At 41.7% G+C, this 19,025-nt stretch overlaps 1 protein-coding gene across 1 annotated transcript in view; it reads left to right on the top strand.

Moving 5' to 3' along the window:
• Nucleotides 1–12,645: 12,645 nt before the first annotated feature.
• LOC132393867 (versican core protein-like) overlaps nt 12,646–19,025 on the top strand; it is a 184,071-nt gene continuing 177,691 nt past the window's right edge. Inside the window, exons 1-2 of the mRNA XM_059969260.1 lie at nt 12,646–12,721; nt 17,167–17,571. Coding sequence (XP_059825243.1) covers nt 12,652–12,721; nt 17,167–17,571 — 475 coding nt within the window. The 5' untranslated portion in view covers nt 12,646–12,651. The remainder of the gene's footprint in view (nt 12,722–17,166; nt 17,572–19,025) is intronic.

Here is a 19,025-nt window from a genome sequence, read left to right as displayed (position 1 = left end):
GACCATGGAAGAAAGGGAAGGGAGAGGAGCATCAGAGGGAGGTGATGGGCAGGTAAGAGGAGAACCTGCCCTCCCCTCCCCCTTCCTTTCCAATCCTGATGAAGGATCTCGACCTGAAATGTTGACTTTTACCCTTTTCCATAGATGCTCCCTGACCTCTGATGAGTTCCTCCAGCATTTTGTGTGTGTTGCCACGGAGAGACTCTACTCTTATAAGACTATAACATAGTTCCCTGATAAGATAAGATTTACTGTCTACCTTGTTATGATCTGGCACCTTATTGTTTTTCTTCTTTACATTCTCCACACTTACACTTTATTCTGCATTCTGTTATTGTTTTAACTTGTATTACCTCTGTGATGGAATTGGGTTTGCTGACCGCTAAGTTTGAATCTCAAATGAAGACCTTAAGACCTACCCAATATAAGTAGCTATGGTACACTCTGTAAAGGAAGACTGTAACTATCCAATCTTCAAAGACTAATTCACATATCTATTCTCCAGGGCAAGGTTTAGCTTCCAATACCCACTGTTTGAGTGGTGGGTCCCCCCTTCCTCCCAAGGGGAAGATACTGACAGCTAACAGTTTAAAACACAGTTCATTATTTTAAATGATACACATTTAAATCCAAACAATATTCTTAAAACACATTTAAAATTCACAGAAGATTATATCTCATAAAAGATTTCCGAATAACAAAGGATTTCCAAAACTCAGGTACCGTTCCTATAAGCGAAGATGACATACCAACAATACAGGTGAACCAGTCATCCAGTGCAGAAATCGAAGGCAGAAAATTGGACTCTAATTCACCCCGTGTTTCTTTCATACTCTTAATGTTGTTTACCCCATTCCTAAAAAGCCTGAACTGCTCTCTACATTTATACTGTTTCTTTGCCACTTGGGTGACCTCACATGTGATATTATTTCAGATACCTTTTATTATAAATAGTCTAAAAGCTTCTTGGAGACACCTAGGTACCCACAATTAATGCTGGAAGCTAACTTCCCTAAGTACATAAACCTTTCAGCTTATTAATAGATCATGTATTGATTTGCTAAGTGATTATCTCCTTCTAGCAAGCTTCCTTGAATTATTCTGAAACAAATTCAATTAAATAACCCACTGTCTTGTACAGGTGTCTCCCATATTACGACAACTCACTGTTATGAAAGACCTACATTAGTACCTGTTTTCGCTAACCAAAGAGGATTTTTGCTTTTATGAAAAAAATACGCCAGTTTATACGTGCGTTTACACCAAGAAAGACTACAATAACCGTGAAACCTTGTGCGGGCAGTTGTTTGTGCATGCATGTACGTGCGTATGTGTGCACATGCGCACGCATGTGCGTAGGCATGTAAGTGCACATGCGTGTATGTGCTGATTTTCTTTTTTCTCCAAATCGATTTTGGCTCGCTGTCTTCCCAATTTTTGATGTGAAACTACACCATACATACAATATTTCTACTTTATATAGGCTGTATATTTATCATATCATTCCTGCTTTTCTATATGTTCATGTCATTTTAGGTTTTATGTGTTATTTGGTTTGAATTGGTAGGTTTTTTTTGGTCTGGGAACACTCAAAAATTTTTCCCATATAAATTAATGGTAATTGCTTCTTCACTTTTCGACATTTTGTTTTACAAACGGTTTCATAGGAACACTCTACCTTCGGATGGGGGGGGGGGGGGAACCTGTACTGCACCTATTCAGCAATAAAACAGGTGCTATGGCCAGCACCCTGTGCTATAAACAGTGCTTGTTTACAAAACATTTTTTTTTCAACTTCAAGTTGATTACTGCTTTTCAATTGCATTACAAACTGGTTCCTCTTTATGACCAAAAGTTAAACAAAGAATATTAATTAGAAGTTTAACTTACAATTGTTTGACTTTTATAAGCAGCGGCTGCTGTGTTTAGAAAGCTAAGCTTGGCAAAAAACAAGAAGTCCCCTGGGCCAGGAAGCAAATATCCATCATACCCTAATACTCTGTTGTAATAAATTGATTTGAATGAACAGCATGCAAGGCAAAATTTTTAAGTGTTCCTGACTATATATTACAATAATAAACCAAGTTTAGTTCTAATTGTTTTGAAACCTGTACTAGTCCATGGCTTGTTCCCAATAGAAATGCTAATGTCCTATAGAAGGTTTGTTCAGAATTTTCAATATCTTAAAGTTCAGGTTTAACTGTCCTCCTTCCATATATGAATACCAATGAATACAGTCAAATGAATTCGTGTTCCTCTGGGACCAAGTTGCAAAACACAGTACCAACAGTTGTTAACAGCACAAGGCACACATATTATGTATAAGATAGCAGTAAACATACAGCCACACAAAAAAATATAATTAAGCCCGAGTCCCTGAATGTCATGTGCTGTAGATTGATGGTTCAGTTGTGTTGTCAACAACAGCAAGCCTGCCACAATCTGCAGATGAACGTAATCCATCTTGCCTTCCACTGAGCAAACACTGGAGAGCAGCACTGACGTGAGGGGCTTGCCCCCAACCCAGCATGGATGCGGCACTATGCTGCCCCTGGCATCTCCTCTCCTGGGCAGCTGCAACAGATCACCCTGCGACATGTGGCCTAATCCATGCTACAACCGAGGCCACATAACCCCTCCACTGCTGGTCACACCAGTAAGCCCCCAAACCAAACTTCTACAGTATTCTGCATTCCCAATGTCTAGCAGGATCTTGAGATCATAAAAAAAGACAATCATTAGCCTTTAGATTGCACACTGCCTTCACCCAGACGCCTTTCTGTAGCAGTCAGCAACCTGGTCGCACCAAGTCAGCCCCTCCATTGACGGGGTAGATCTGCTGTATTTGAAGTTCATAATATCCAGAAATGCCTGGAGATCATAAAAAAGATGTTTAAAAAAATAACTGCACCCTTGGTTAGACCCGGAGAGGCTGCTGCATCTGAGCATGTCGCCATCTTTTGGGAAGATGGACTGTTTATTATTCATGGAATTTTACCACTCTCTTTTTTTTAATCGCCATCCTAGGAGCTGGAAATATTTTGTTTCTTTCATTCCAATCAGCACGTTGCTTTGCCTTTATTCCAGTGGAATGATTAACTCTTATCAAATCTCCTTTCCCTGTCACCCTTTGCCCTTGTTAGATCCCTGACCTCTTTATGCCACAAAGCAGTGACGATCGAGTTGAAGTGAGACAAAGGAGGGTGAGAGCTGACTTGAAAGAGGATTACCCGGATGCTGTCTGGATTAGAGAGCATGTTTTATGAGAATAGGCTTTTCACCTTGGAGTGAAGGTAGATGAGAGGTGACTTGATTGATTTACTAGGCTGCTGACTGGATTTGAAAGTCTGTCTTATGAGGACAGAATGAGCAAGCTAGGGATCTTCTCTTTGGAATGGGTAACTCTAGGCAGTTTCTAGAGTAGGATATTTGGCTGGCATAACATTGTGGGCCAAAGGGCCTGTAATGAGCTGTAGATTTCTATGTTCTATGAATGAAGGAAGATGAGAGGTGACTTGATAGATGTGTACAATATGATAAGAGGAATAAATCAAGTAGATAGCCAGAGACTTTTGTTCTTGGAAATGGCTGATATGGGAGGAGAGAACTTTAAGGTGATTAGAGGAATGTATAGGGGGATGTCAGATGTCAGAGGTAATTTTTTTTGAACATATAGAGTGCTAAATGTTGCATGAACAAAGTCACCAGAGAGAAGTGGTTGGTATGTACTAAGTAGTCTCTTTATTTGACAAAATGAGACCCAGCAGGCTTCATATTGAAACCCTTTCAGAGGAAGAGGCCTACTCGACCCAAGTCTACATGACATTTTGTATGCTAAAGATCAAAGAACAGGTCAGGACAATTCCATATTTACAATGCATCTACAATGTTTCCTTTGAACTGCACACGAACTTCACATCTCCCTCTTTACACCCACACCAGACACCCAAATGAATATAAATCAACATTGTCTGGTGTTCCAATTAACTGTGGTTCATGGCTCTTGGGAACCCGTTGTTCAGAACTGCATTTTCAATTTAATCTATTGTCTGTTTACAGCTTTGCAGATTGGTGGCTGAAGCTAGTTGTTGAAGTTATTTGCTATATGTTCTAACCCCAAAAAAGCCCTGTAGTAAGTGCATGGTACGCCCTGCCAGAGGTGGTGATAGAGGCATTTAAGAGACTCTTAGGCTCATGAATAACAGAAAAATGGAGGACTATATGGGAGGGAAGGGTTGGATTGATCTTGGAGTAGGTTCAAAGATTGGCACAACTTTGTCAGGCCTGTACTGTGCTGTGCAGTTCTATGTTCTAAATGCAGTGAATGTGGTAATGTAACAAGATTCCTACACAGCGCAAAGTGATCCTGAGCAGAATATTTGTTTTGGTGATGTTTGAGTGATAAACATTGGGCTGTGTTTGTAGGGATAAGTTCCCTGTTCAGCTTTGATTTAGTCAGAGGAGGCTGGTTTTGTTGTGAAGTACGTGCCCCATCTAGAGAGCACTGCCTTACCAGTGTGATGGCTTGCTGCATGGACTTCCACGTTTGGGGCCCTGTATTTGTACACAGTGATGGAGAGATCAGAATACTTTGCTGTGATCTGCCTGACCCAACATCTCTGCTTCAGCTGGGCCTAATAATTAGAGGTTGGCACAGTAGCATAGCGGTTAGTGTAACACTACAGTGGCAGCGATGCAGGTTCAATTCCCGCTGCTGCCTGTAAGGAGTTTGTATGATCTCCCTGAGTGGGTTTTCACCACCTGCTCTGGTTTCCACCCATGTTCTAAAGATGTAGGAGTTGGGTTTAGTTAGCTGCAGACATGCCACTTTGGCGCTGGAAGCATGGTGTCACGTACAGCCTACCCCCAGCGCATCCTTGGACTGTTGGTCTTTGATGCAAACGATGCATTTGACTGCATTTTTCAATGCTTCAATGTACATCTGACAAATAAAGCTAATGTTTAATCCAGGTTTCTCAAGAACATTGAGAACTTTTGCTGTGTCAGAGGTAATAACAAATTCAAATTGTTAGCATCAGAAGCTTGGTTTACTATAGAAGTGAAATAGTCCAGTAATTTGGTGTGTCTGACCTATGGGATGTGGTTTCTGAGGTTTATAGAAAGCCCACAGTCTATATCACAGCTATTTTTTTCACTTTTAGAGTGTTTGGTGATGGAGGAATGTATCAGGGGATGTTGGAGAGAGCTTTTTTGCACAGAAATTGATGGGTGTGTGGAGCATGGTGGCAAAGGCAGATACTTTAGGGATACTTAAGAGACTCTCAGAGAGGCACATGAATGAAGAACAGAGGACTGTGTGGTTTATAGAAAACCCACAGCATATATCACAGTTATCCTTTTCAAAGTTCAAAGTAAAATCTGTTATCAAAGTACATGTATGTCATCATGTACAACTCTAAGGTTTATCTTCTTGCTGGCAGACTCAATAAATCCATAATAGAATAATAACCATTATAGAATCAATGAAAGACCACACCAACTTGGGCATTCAACCAGTGTGCAAAAGACAGCAAACTGTTCAAAAACAAACAATAAATAAGCAATAAATATCGAGAACATGAGATGGAGAACTCTTGAAAATGAGTCGATAGGACATGGGAACATGTCAATGATGTGGCAAGTGAAATTGAGTGGGGTTAACCCCTTTGGCTCAAGAGCCTGATGGTTGAGGGGCAATAACTACTCCTGAACCTGGTGGTATGAATCCTGAAGCTCCTGTAACTTTTTCCTGATGGCAGCAGTGAGAAGAGAGCACATCCCGGGTGGCGGGGTCCTTGATAATGGATTCTGTTTTCCTATGACAGCATTTTGTGTGGATGTGTTCAATGATGAGGAGGAATTTACTTGTGATGGACTGGTCTGTATCTATTACTTAGCCCAGTCCATCAGTTCACTGTTAGATTTAGATGAATGTGTTCATTATTTTATTTGATAGCTAACAGGTTATGTTATTAGTATATTTACAAGAGAAGAGAAAAAATTTCTATAAAATTAAAATTGTTTGGCTAAGAAATAGTTTTCTATCCTGTACAATGATGCTGCAATCTACCTGTGACAACTTTGGCCACTGCCCCATAGCAAACACTGCAGAGTCTACAACTTCAGTACTGAGGTTTGATATAGAAACATAGAAAATAGGTGCAGGAGTAGGCCATTTGGCCCTTCGAGCCTGCACCACCATTCTGTATGATCATGGCTGATCATCCAACTCAGAACCCTGTACCTGCTTTCTCTCCATACCCCCTAGATATAGATATAGGAGATTCTGAGTAAGAGAAGGTCATGATTTGCAGGTTCACTCTATGTCTAAGAGTCAAAGTCAAAGTAAAATTTATTATCAAAGTACACTTAAGTTACCATATATTACCTTGAGGCATTTACAGGAAAATGAAAAAACAGTAGAATTTATGAAAAACTATACATAGACTTTGGAGTGGTGGAGGCTGAGGGGAGATCTGTTAGAGATTTATAAGATTATGAGAAGCACTATCCTTTTCCCATTGTAGAAATGTCTAATACCAGAGGGCATGCATTGAAGGTGAGAGGGGATAGTTTCAAAGGGGGTGTGAGGGTAAGAGTTTTACTCAGAGTGGTGGATGCCTGGAATGTGCTGCCTGGTATGGTGGTAGAGACAACTACATTAGAGGCTTTTAAGAGATGTTTAGATGGCCACATGAATATGAGGAAGATGGAGGGATATGGACATTGTGTAGACAGGAGGGATTAGTTTTTGGGTTTTTAAAAATTTACTTTTCAGCTGGTTCCTGTGCTGTACTGTTCTATGTTCCAGACTAAGAATGACAGATGACCAATGTGCAGAAGAAGCCAAATTGTGCAAATGAAAGAAACACTGAGAACATGAGTTATAGAGGTCTTGAAATTGAGTCTGTATGTCATGGAATCAGTTCAGCGTTGTGGGAAGTGAAGTTAACCTCACTGGTTCAGGAGTCTGATGGTTGTAAAGTGACTCGGAGGTTGAGGGTAAGCAGTGACTCAGTAGAGCGCGAACCTCTACGGGGAATGAGCCCTGGGGGGGGGGGGGGGGAGAATTGCAGAGCCATGTTGCCTTTGGGGAGTTGTGGCCTAAGGACGTGTGCTATTTGGTGGCTTCTGCCTGGGTCAGTGAGTATGTAGTTGGTACTGTGGGAGGTAGGTCAAAGGAAAGGAGATAGGAAATGGAACAGGGCAGCGTAGTTATTAGCATAATACTATTACAGTGCCTGTTGTAAGATGCGGGTTCAATTTGTACCACTGCCAGTAAGGTGTTCGTATGTTCTCCCTGTGAATGTGTGGGGTTACTCCGCGTGCTGCGGTTTCCTCCCACGGTCCAAGAACCTATCAGTGGTTTGTTTAATTGGTCATTGCAAGATGTCTTGTGATTAGGCAAGGATTAAAGCAGAGGAATGCTGGGTGGTGTAGCTCGAAGGGCTGGAAAGGCCTTTGCCATGCTGTATCTCTGTCAATCAATGAATCAAATAAAGGTGATCGTAAGTTGTCAGGATAGGATGTTGAACCCATATTTCATGATGAGAAAGAGGATCAAGAAAGTGCTCCTATGACTTGCAGCATCAGAGTCAGATTCATGAAGCTCGTGCATGTTGAAACATAGAGTTTGTGGGGGGAACGACCTGTAAGTGTTGCCATGCCAACATAGCATACCCACAATGTTAAGCTCAGCGGAATAACATAAGCAACAACAAGAGAAAAGGAAGTCCCTTTCCCTGTGTGATGGGGAGCACTCAGTAAATGCACTACCTACACTCACCAACTCGCTCAATTGTCATTCTGCTATTGTGGTGTTGAATGCGCACAATTCCCCAGTATATTCTTAGAATGGGTCTTAAACCGAGCTAATGCTCTCAGGTAGATTTTTTGGTGTCTTTCCTGCCATACACAACAGAATATTCCAGTTCTTTAGTAAAGGGGAATTGTCAATGCGTATATGTTGTTTGTATACAGTGTTTAAGGTAGATACTTCTGTTTATTTTGTAATTTGATTGTAACTATATTGTGGGGTGCCTCATATTCTAATTCATGTGTAGTCTTGTTAACTTTATGCGTAATTAAAGATGGTCTGTCCTGGTGCCTATCAAAGGAACTTGCCCTCACTGAGGGGGAGCGAGAGAGATCGGTGCAGCCAAGAGATCACACTGGACAAGTTTGGAGCTGTTACTGTGTTTTTTGGTAGATACCTTTTTGTAAATATTAGCTGTTTCTTCTCACTATTTTTGTTAATTTTTGTAAGCTTGATTTTTGACGCGCCTAATGAATACACTAGCGCTAAAGTGCGAAGCAACTCCTTATTTTTTTTCCTTTGGTTATAACCCATGTATTTAAGACCCTCCCTCCCGCTCAGTCTACCCACACACATACAGAGACTGGCCTGCAACCCAGGACAGGTGGCCACTGGGCCTCCAATCTCCCGTCCCTGGTCGTGGATTTTAAGACTCACAGACAATGGGCCTCCAACCTCCATCTCTGTATATGGTTCAACAATACAAACAATGAAATCAAAACGTTGAATAGACTTTGAGGTTGTCTAGGCCGCTTGAGTTTGTTTTTAGATTTGACTTGGTTTAGATTAGTTTTATCTGTCACACATACATCAAAGTGTCCAGTGAAATGCTTTCCTTGCTTCAACAGCCAACACAATCCCGCAAGTGTCACCCTGCTTTCGGTACCAATGTAGTATCCTCACAACTCACCAACTTTAACCCCTAAGTCTTTGGGATTTCAGAGGATGCCGGAGCATCCAGAGGAATCCCGTGCAGTCATGGGGAGTGCGGATGAGCTCCTCAGAGACAGCAGTGGGAAGTGAACCCTGTCTGATGACTTTGGTCACTGATGTTGTGCTAACTGCTACGCTGTTGTGCTGCCCTAGCTGCTTCCTGATGGCTCCCGTAGATTAAGGAGCTTCAGCCATCTTAGAAATACCGAATCATAGAACAGAGAAATCTACAGCACATTACAGGCCCCTCGGCCCAAAATATTGTGCAAACAAGGCAACCTACTCTAGAAGCTGCCTCGAATTTCTCTACCATATAGCTCTCTATTATTCTAAGCACTATGTACCTATCTAAGAGTCTCTTAAAATCCCTATTGCGTCCATCTCTAGCACCTTCACAGGCAGTGCATTCCACGCACCCACCACTCTCTTGTGTGGAAAAACTTACCTCTGACAACCCCTTGTACCTACTTCCAGGCACTTTAAAACTATGCCCCTTCATGTTAGCCATTTCAGCCCTGGGAAAAAGTCAATGGCTATCCAATGCTTCTCATCTTACACACCTCCATCAAGTCACCTCTCATCCTCTGTCGCTCCAAGGAGAAAAGGGCAAGTTCACTCAACTTATTCTCATAAAGCATGCTCTTCAATGCAGGCAACTTCCTTGGAAATCTGCTCTGCACACTCTATAGTATCCACATCATTTCTGTAGTGAGGTGACCTGTAATCTTGGCCCGTGCTCAAGAACATCTGCTGGCCCTGCCTCTAGACCCATAGAAAACTATAGAACTAGGTATAATCTACCATCAAGTGTCATCAGTAACATTATTTCTTGCTTTATGGAGAATTCCAATGCATTTTTTGCAGGGTGAGTATTGGATTAAATTGAGTTTTGTATAGACTGGGGAATGGGGAACTCATTATCCTTGTGCACTGATACACAGAGTGCACCCACGTAGCAGATGGCTCTGATTGATGATAAAATCAAAACAATAAGAAATTGGAATGTCACCTCTAGGACAGGAAGCAGTCAGCAACCCTTCCAGCTCCCTGGATGCCTCATCATCATATCTGATCAGGTGACACATTTGTAAGTTTTAACATTAGGTAACACTACAAGTGCAAGAGATTATGCAGAGGCTAGAAATGTTGAGCAGCAGACACAGAATGCCGGAGGAACTCTGCAGATCAGACTGCATCAATGGAGAGGAATCAGCAGTTTTTAATTGAGAGCCTTCAACAGACAAGATTAGATATATTTGTCACACGTGATGTACGTTTTTGAGTCATCCAAACCTACAGTGAAAGGCATCATTTGCATCAACAACCAACACAGGATGTGCTGAGGGCAGCCCGCAAGCATTGCCATGCTTCCAGCACCAACATAGCAAACCCACAGCTTACTAATACTTTTCTGTCTGTCTTTGACTGTGGGGCGAAACCAGAACACCCAGAGGAAACCCATGCAGTCACGGGGAGAACGTAGAAGCTCCTTACAGGCAATGGCGGAAATTGAACCCCCGATCTGTGCACTGTAAAGTGTTAAAATACTGTGTCACCCTTCACGCTACTGTGCTGGCATTAAGAGGCATTACCAGCCATTGTTTGGCGAGTGTAAACAATTCCTGGGATTTTATCATCATCTAATCAAATTCCCTAATTTGTGGGCACAGTGCTCTTGTGAATTCAGCTAGATGTAAACCTGAAACAGAAATTGAATCTTCCCATGCAGTTCAACTATTCAATAAAAGACCTGCTAAGTTAGATCTCATGTTCCAACACGTGGACTCCTTTGATATCTTAGATCAGAGTCAGGTTTAGTATCACCTGCGTATGTCGTGACATTTGTTAACTTTTCTGCAATAGTACAATGAAATACATGATAATTAAATTTAGAGAAAAAGACTGAGTTACGTTAAGTATATGTATGTCTAGTAAATAGATCAGGTACAGTAAGTAGTGCAAAAACAGAAATAAAAAAATAAAGAGGGTAATGGTCACGAGTTCAATGTCCACTTAGATATCTGATGACAGGGCAAATCTCTGAGTGTGTGCCTTCAGGCTTCTGTACATCCGTTGCAATGGTAACAGTGTGAGGAGAGCATGACCTGGGTGGTGGGGATCCTTAATGATGGACACCATCTTCCTAAGGCACTGCTCCTGAGATATCTTGGATACTACGGAGGCTAGTACCCATAACTGAGCTGACTAATTTTACAAGTTTCTGCAACTTATTTTAATCTTGAACTTATTTCAATTTTGTGCAGCAGCCTCCCCGTCCCCATACCAGACGGTGATGCAGCCAGACAGAATGCTTTCCACAGTACAGTAGATATATGATGCAGAGGATAGCAGGATATTCGCTGGGACGCATTTTTGATTTCTATTAAAAAATTACTCATATCATTCACGTTACATCACAGTGTATGCTGTAGTTATTTCCAAAATCCACTCAATCCTTTAGATGTCCTGTGATTTATAGAGTCACAGTTAACATTTTCTAACTAGTTAATAGGGAAAGGTGTCACAGTAGTGTAGTAGTTAGCACAATGCTTTCCAGTGCCAGTGACCTGGGATCAATTCCCACCGCTGCCTGTAAGGATTGTACATTTGCCCTGCGCCCGCATGGGTTTCCTCTGGGTGCTCGGTTTCCTCCCACGGTCCAAAGCCCTATTGGGTGGTAGGATAATTGGTCATTGTAAATTTTCCCACGATTAGGCTAGTAGTGTTCTATGACTTTGAACTCTTAGGTTTTCTATGCTTTTCAGTATAAGGAGAATTTTTGTTGATAAAACTCTGGGTGCATTCTCCAGTTACATGCTTGAGACTGGAAATGAAAACTGGAAGTATTTGCATTGAATACAAGGAATATTCATATTAGAGTTTTTGTATGTGATAAATGTGTTGGGAACTGTGATTGGTGAACCTGAAAATGAAGTGTTCAGTCACCTTTACAATTCTTATTTCAGAAAAACATTTGGAAAACGTGTAGCTTGGGAAGCTGATGGTTGGATTGAGCTGTTCTCTGATCTTGGCAATTTTACTTGCAAACGTTTCGTCATCATGCGAGGAGACATCAGTGTGCTGTTAATTGTGCCGTGTCCTCTGAATGCTTGGCTTTTATATATGTATCATTGTTTCGGAAACTTGATCATGATGTAGGGAGGGAAATCTTGTAATGACGACCAATCAGCTGATGATAAATATATAAAAGCCAAGCATTCGGACAGCCCACCACAGTTCACTGATGATGGCTCCTCGTATCATGACAAAACATTTGCAAGTGAATCACTAAGATTGGAGAACAACTCAACCCAACCAATTTTTATTTTGTTTGGAATATGCACGTGTGGCTGAACAGTGAAACATATTTTAAAGTAATTGTTCTTCAAGATTCTTTGTGACTGATTTTAATATTTGCAAATTAAAATAATCTACTTTTGATGCCCTTTATGTTTTTGCCTCAATTCTGACATTACGTTGACAGGCATGAACTGCCTTTAGCCAATTAACTTAAGTGTACAAGCCAATTGACAAGGTTAGTGGGCAGCAGGACTGTACCTCCTGCGTTGGCCCACACAAGAGAAAGAACTGATTATTGTTAATTCTAGTAAAATGCAATTTAAGTGCATTCAGCTGTTTCTTATTTCTATAAGATGCTAATTTATCTTCCATATTATAGTTCAGCTGCATGCCTTCGGTGATAAATTAGTATCAAGCTTGCCATAGTTAACGAGTTCTCACTCCCCACAGCTCTTTTTTTCCAGTAAACAAGTAATACATTCATTTGCATGATCTTTAAAATCATATAATTACCAACATTTTTCTGTTGCTTTGGCTGTGCTTTACAGGAGATTCTGTTGTATTCTGATGGACAATCTCTTTTTCTTTCTCTTTAGGTCAAGATGATATTACATTTAATACATATCCCGTGGATATGTTCCATGTTGATGCTCGCATCATTGGTACACTCGGGTAAGTCTACATTAGAGCATAGAGCAGTAAGCATAGTAAAAGCCCTTTAGCCCACAATTTCTGTACTGAATATGATGCCAAATGAAACTACATCTATTCTGCCTGTTCATGATCTGTGTCCTTCTCTTTCCTGCATATTCAAGTGTCTTTCTATTAGACTAAGTGCCATTGTGTTATCTCCTTTGGGTGGCAGGGTGGAGATGCATCTCTACCAAAGGAGGCCGTAAGGTGCACCTTCCCTCCGCACCTGCTTAGTCCCCCCAATCAAAGTCACAAGAAGCCATGGTTGTATGAGCAACTGGTGTATATCTCAAGTCCTGGTTATGTGACCACTGACGCCAGGCAGACAATCTCTGCAGAGTATTGATAAAGGCTGAGGTCACTTGTCTTGTAAAGACACTGTCCAGAAGAAGGCAATGGCAAACCTCTTCTGTAGAAAATTTTGCCAATAACAATTATGGTCATGGAAAGTCCATGATCCCCCCATGCCATACAACATGGCACAGAACAAACGAGTATTATCTCCTTTCATGATTCCTCCCTGGCAGCCTCTTTCAGGCATCTACCATTTTCTGCACTTTTTCAAAAAAAAAATCTTTCCCTGCACATCTTCTTTAAATTTACCCCCTCAATATAAAGGCATGTGATTTGGAACTTTAGGTTGTAGATTCTTCGGGACAATTTGAATTGACTACGGTACCTTCCTAAAGAGTTGTCAATTGTTGGTTCCTCTGGTGAGTAGAGGCCAACCCGAGATCTACGCATTCTGGCACAGTGTGGGCAAGAGCGAGTGGTGGCTGTGGCTAGTGGCTGGGTCTTTTGGTTGTTCAGTCTCTCCTTTCACAGCTGCCGTTTGTTTTCAGAGGCACAGTAGTGCTTGCTCTCATGAAGCATGGCTCCCTCTTGAACAGATGTCCTCAGGTGCATCTGTTGAGTGCCCCAGTGCCTTGCGTCACTTTTGGATGGTAGGTGGAGTCTATGCGTTGTCCCGTTAAGGAAGTCAGCAGAGAGAAGTACCGGTAGATATGAAGCTGTATCTTTATTTGACAAAATGAGACACAGTACGCATCATATTGAGACCCTTTCAGAGGAAGATCAAAGGGCAATTCAGGACAGTTCCATATTTACAATGCATCCCAATGCTTCCTTTGAACTACACACAAACTTCAAACTTCTCTCTTCGCACCCACGCTACAGACACCCAAATAATTAATTTAAATCAGCATTATCTGGTCCCCCAATTAGCTGTGGTTCACGGTTCTTAGGAAACCATTGTTCAGAACTACAGTCCATATTCAGATCTGAAGATTGTTGGCTGAAGTTATTTGCTATATATGTTAACTCAAAAAAAACTTGAAAACTATTTATATAAGCTATCTTATATTTTTAGATTCATTGTTTTTTATTATTATTATTATTATGGTGTTCTCTATCTTTTTTCGTGCAGGATCAGATCTGGAGGAACAATTATTTTGTTCTCCTTTACACTTGTGTACTGAAAATGACATTAAATAATTTTGAAACTTGTGTCAGTGTCTTCCCAGTTTTTAGATGTGACGTTGAATTTCTTCAGGCTGATTTTTGATGTTGAAGACTACATGGAGCAGATTTGCACACTGACACAAACTGGTCATTGTCATCTTTATGGATGAATAAGATGTGTGATATTCCAGCATTCTTTAATTTCTGTGCTTTTTGTCGCAGCAGTTTCTCACCTCATTATCGCTACAGGCTTATTATTTGCCCCTTTAACGATAACTTTGCCACCAGACCATCAGTGGTTAGGATCCCAGTGACACAGAGACGGCAGATGCTGGAATCTGAAACAACCATCATGTTGCTTATCACACTTCAGGGAGGATGGTGGGGCTCTGGAGAGGGTGCTGAAGAGTTTCCCAGGATGCTGCCTGGTTTAAAGGGAACGTGCTGTCATAAGAAGTTGGACAAACCTGGATTGTTTTCTCTGGAGCGGCAGTGGCTGAGGAGATAGAAGTTCAGATAGATAGACAATTTATTGCTCCCAAAGGAAATTACAGTGTCACATTAGCATTACAAGTGCACGGATATACAAATGTTAGAAGAGAAGTAAGAAAGAATAAAAAAATAAGTTACCTCAAACAGTCCAACAGGAGGGGGTCATCACTTCCCCAGCTATAGGTTGACTCATTATAGAGCCTAATGGCCGAGGGTAAGAATGACCTCATATATTGCTCTTTGGATGAGCACAGTTGTCTTAGTCTATTACTGAAAGTTCTCCTCTATTCAGCCAAGGTGGCATGCAGAGTGTGAGAAACAAACAAGGAATGAGAGGGTTACAAGATTATGAGAGGCATAGCATAGGCAGGGAGTATCTGTTTCCAGGGTAGAAATATCTGATACCAGAGGGGATGCATTGATGTTTAGGGTTTCAAAGTGATGTGAGGAGTAAGATTTTTTTACTCAAGAGTGGTGGATGCCTGTATTGCACTGTCTGGGGTGGTGATAGAAGCAAATACATTAGAGACTTTTAAGAGACGTTTAGATAGGCACATGAATATGAGGAAGATAGAGGGATATGGACATTGTGTAGGTAGCAGGGATTAGTTTTGGGGTTTTTTTTTTATTTAGTTTGTGGCCCAAGGGTCCTGTTCCTGTGCTGTACTGTTCTATGTTTATCAGTATCACTCATGGAAAATACGGTGAATGAAATCAAAAATACCCTTCAGAAATGTGTCCATAATACATAGAACAATTGAATAACAGAATGCAGTCTGTATTAAAACAGAAATGAACAAATCTCTGTGGACCTATAACCCATGCAAGTTGAGAAAAGTATGGAGCTGATTAAGTCTATAAATCCGGGCCTCATTAGACCTTCCTTGGGTGGCTTTAAATAAAATCATGATGACGTTTCCATAATACCTACCAGCAGGTTATTTGGTCACATTAGACACATAGCAATTATAATAGTTTAAGGCTTGGGGCTGGAGTGGAGATATTTAATTTGTGATTAGTAGTAGAATTTGTTGTGTATTTTCAGACAACCAGGGCAAGGTGAACTTAATTTGCCAGTTGCGTACATCCTGGGTAAAATTGTAAAACTTTTCCTGTTTGTACTGGGAAAATTTCTCGGATTGGAGAAGAGTCTCGGGGTGGGGAGGTTGACTGAGATGAGTGCAGCCATAGAAACAATTGAAAAGAACTGGCCAAGTTCTCCAGTTTCTCCAGTTATTAGTCCCATCATTGGCAGAGGACTAAAAATTATTATAATTGGGAATGTTTCTACAAATGGGCTTTGGTACTGATGAGGTGCCAAAGGAGGAATGAAGAGGATGAGGAAGGAGGTGTGAGGAGTGTTTTATGACTCTGGGCCTATAATCATTACAGTTTAGAACAATGAGGGGGAATCTCATTGAAACCTGTTGAATATTGAAAGGCCTCGATAAAGTGGACATGGAGATGATGTTCTCTATTTTGTGGGGGGGGGGGGATGTGGAGGAGTATAGGACCAGGAGGTACAGCCTCAAAATAGAAGAACGTTCATTCAGATCAGAGATGAGGTGGGAGTTTCTTTAGCCAGAGGGTAGTGAATCTATGGAATTCAAGTCATTGGTAATATTTACAAAGGTTAAAGGGAGAAGGCATGAGGTTGTGAGAGATAAGTCAGCCGTGATGGACTCAATGGGCTGAATGGCGTAATTCACTTTCTACGATGGTGAAATGCTGTTTGATCAAAAGGTTGTAGGTCCGGAGGGGATAACAGGAGTAAGGAGGAGCAAGCTTTAGAAGAATTAGAAAATAAATAATGAAATGTTAACTTTGGAACTTGTACCATTACTCAGATTTTAACATCACAAGGCACATTAGAGCAAAATTGCATCTCAGTTGTTTTTTTCGTTTGCTGTTTGCATGAGCCTAGTTTCTGTGCTGGCAGGTGGCTTGGCTGGGTAGCCTTCAGCAAGATGACATGAACTTCTAGTATTTACTCTTCTCTCTTTTTCAATTCACCATTCTGGTTCCCCTTTCACCCTTTCTCCTCTCCTGGCCGTCACTTCCTCCTTCCCTTTCTCCCATGGTTCATTCTCCTCTCTATCAGATTCCTTCTTCTTCAGCCCTTTACCTTTTCCACCCAGCTTCTGACTTTACCCCCCCCCCCCCCCCCCACCCACTTACTTTGTTGGGCAGCTGGCCTCACCTGTCACCTGCCAGTTTGTACTATTTCCTCCCTTTCCCACCATCTTATTTTTGCTTATGTCCTTGTCCTTTCCAGCCTTGGTGAAGGGTCTTGGCCTGTAGAGTTAACTGTTTGTTTCCCTCTCTAGACACTACCTTTCTTGCTGAGTTCCTTGAGCATTTTGTGTGCTTTGCTCCAGATTTCCAGCATCTGCAGAATCTCCTAGTGTTTATGGTCTTAGAAATTCAGCTTGTTACAAAAGTTTTGATCGTGCCTCTTTCTTTGTCCTCAGCACATGACAGCGAGAAGATGATGAAGATGAAGATTAAGAGGAGTTCCCACGTGAAAGGCAACCTGGCCAGTTTCGTGTCCCTTCCTTGCCATTATTCAATGCTGGCCACATTCTCGCCCTCTAACCATTCCTTCCAGGAATCTCCACGCATCAAGTGGACGAAAATAGAGGAGGGCAAAGATGGTAAAATCAAGAAAGAAACTTTAATTCTAGTCGCGCATAACGATGTGATAAAAATTGCTGCTGACTATGATGGACGGGTGGCCGTGCCCAAGTACCCTGAGGTTCTGAGTGATGCCACGTTGACCATCTGTCGCCTACGGGCTAGCGACAGAGGGCTTTACCGCTGTGAGGTGATGATCGGCATTGAGGATGAGCAGGACACTGTCTCGTTAGATGTCACCGGTAAGTTGCTGGTTGAGTAATATTGAAACCTACAGGAAAGATATCAATAAGACTGAAGGAGTGCGGAGAAAATTTACAAGGATGTTGCCAGGACTTGAGGACCTAAATTATAGGGAAAGGTTGAATAGATTTGGACTTTATTCCTCAGCATAGGAGAATGAGTGGAGCTTTGAGAGAGGAGTACAAAATTATGAGGGTATACATAGGGTAAATATTACAGGCTTATTCTGCTGAACCTGGGTGAGACTAGAACAAGAGGTCATGGGTTAAGGGTGAAAGGTGAAATGTTTAAGGGGAACATGAGGAATTTCTTCACTCTGAGGGTGGTGAGATTCTAGAACAAGCTGCCAGCAGAAGTGGTTAATGTGCGCTCGATTTCAAAATTTAAGAGAAATTTTGGATGGGAGGGGTTTGAAAGGCTGTTGTCCTATTGCAGGTCGATAGGACTAGGCTGAATAATAGTATAGCATAGATGAGATGAACTGAAGGGCTTCTGTGCTGTAGTGTTTCAAGACTAAAGGCCAGTGAGTGGCCCAACAGCATCACTCTTACTGAAGTTCTTCTGTTATCTCTGTTATGATACACATTTAATAATATACAACGTGGATCTAAGTGCTGCTCTAGTTTAGACTTAGAATTTTGTGCCATAATTAGATGGAGAAGATAATAATATTTGTCCCAGTGTTATTGCACATCCGCCTGTAAATGGAGGTGACACTCTGGTGCAGCACTGTGGTGTTAGAAACTGCAGAGAGAGGGGACAGAGCTAAGCACGTCACAGAAACTGGCTTCACCTCACCAGACTCCATCTACACTTTTCATTGCTTCAGTAAAGCAGCCAGCATAACCAAAGCTCCCCCCCCCCCCACCGGATATCCCACAAGGATCTGTTCTTGGACCTCTACTTTTTGTGGTTTTTATTAACGACCTGGATGACTGGGTAGAAGGGTGGGTTGGCAAGTTTACAGATGACACAAAGGTTGGTGGTGTTGTGGATAGTGTAGAGGATTGTCGAAGATTGCAGAGAGACATTGGTAGGATGCAGAAGTGGACTGAGAAGTGGCAGATGAAGTTCAACCCGGAGAAGTGTGAGGTGGTACACTTTGGAAGGACAAACTCCAAGGCAGAGTACAAAGTAAATGGCAGGATACTTGGTAATGTGGAGGAGCTGACGAATTTGCGGGTACATGTCCACAGATCCCTGAAAGTTGCCTCACTGGTAGATAGGGTAGTTAGGAAAGCTTTCATAAGTCAAGGGATAGAGTTTAAGAGTCGCGAGGTAATGACGCAGCTCTATAAAACTCTAGTCAGGCCACACTTGGAGTACTGTGTCCAGTTCTAGTTGCCTCACTATAGGAAGGATGTGGAAGCATTGGAAAGGGTACAGAGGAGATTTACCAGGATGCTGCCTGGTTTAGAGAGTATGGATTATGATCAGAGATTAAGGGAGCTAG

This window comes from Hypanus sabinus, chromosome 5 (genome assembly GCF_030144855.1).
Source record: "Hypanus sabinus isolate sHypSab1 chromosome 5, sHypSab1.hap1, whole genome shotgun sequence".
NCBI lineage: Eukaryota > Metazoa > Chordata > Chondrichthyes > Myliobatiformes > Dasyatidae > Hypanus > Hypanus sabinus.
This window is presented reverse-complemented; position numbering and strand designations above follow the sequence as displayed.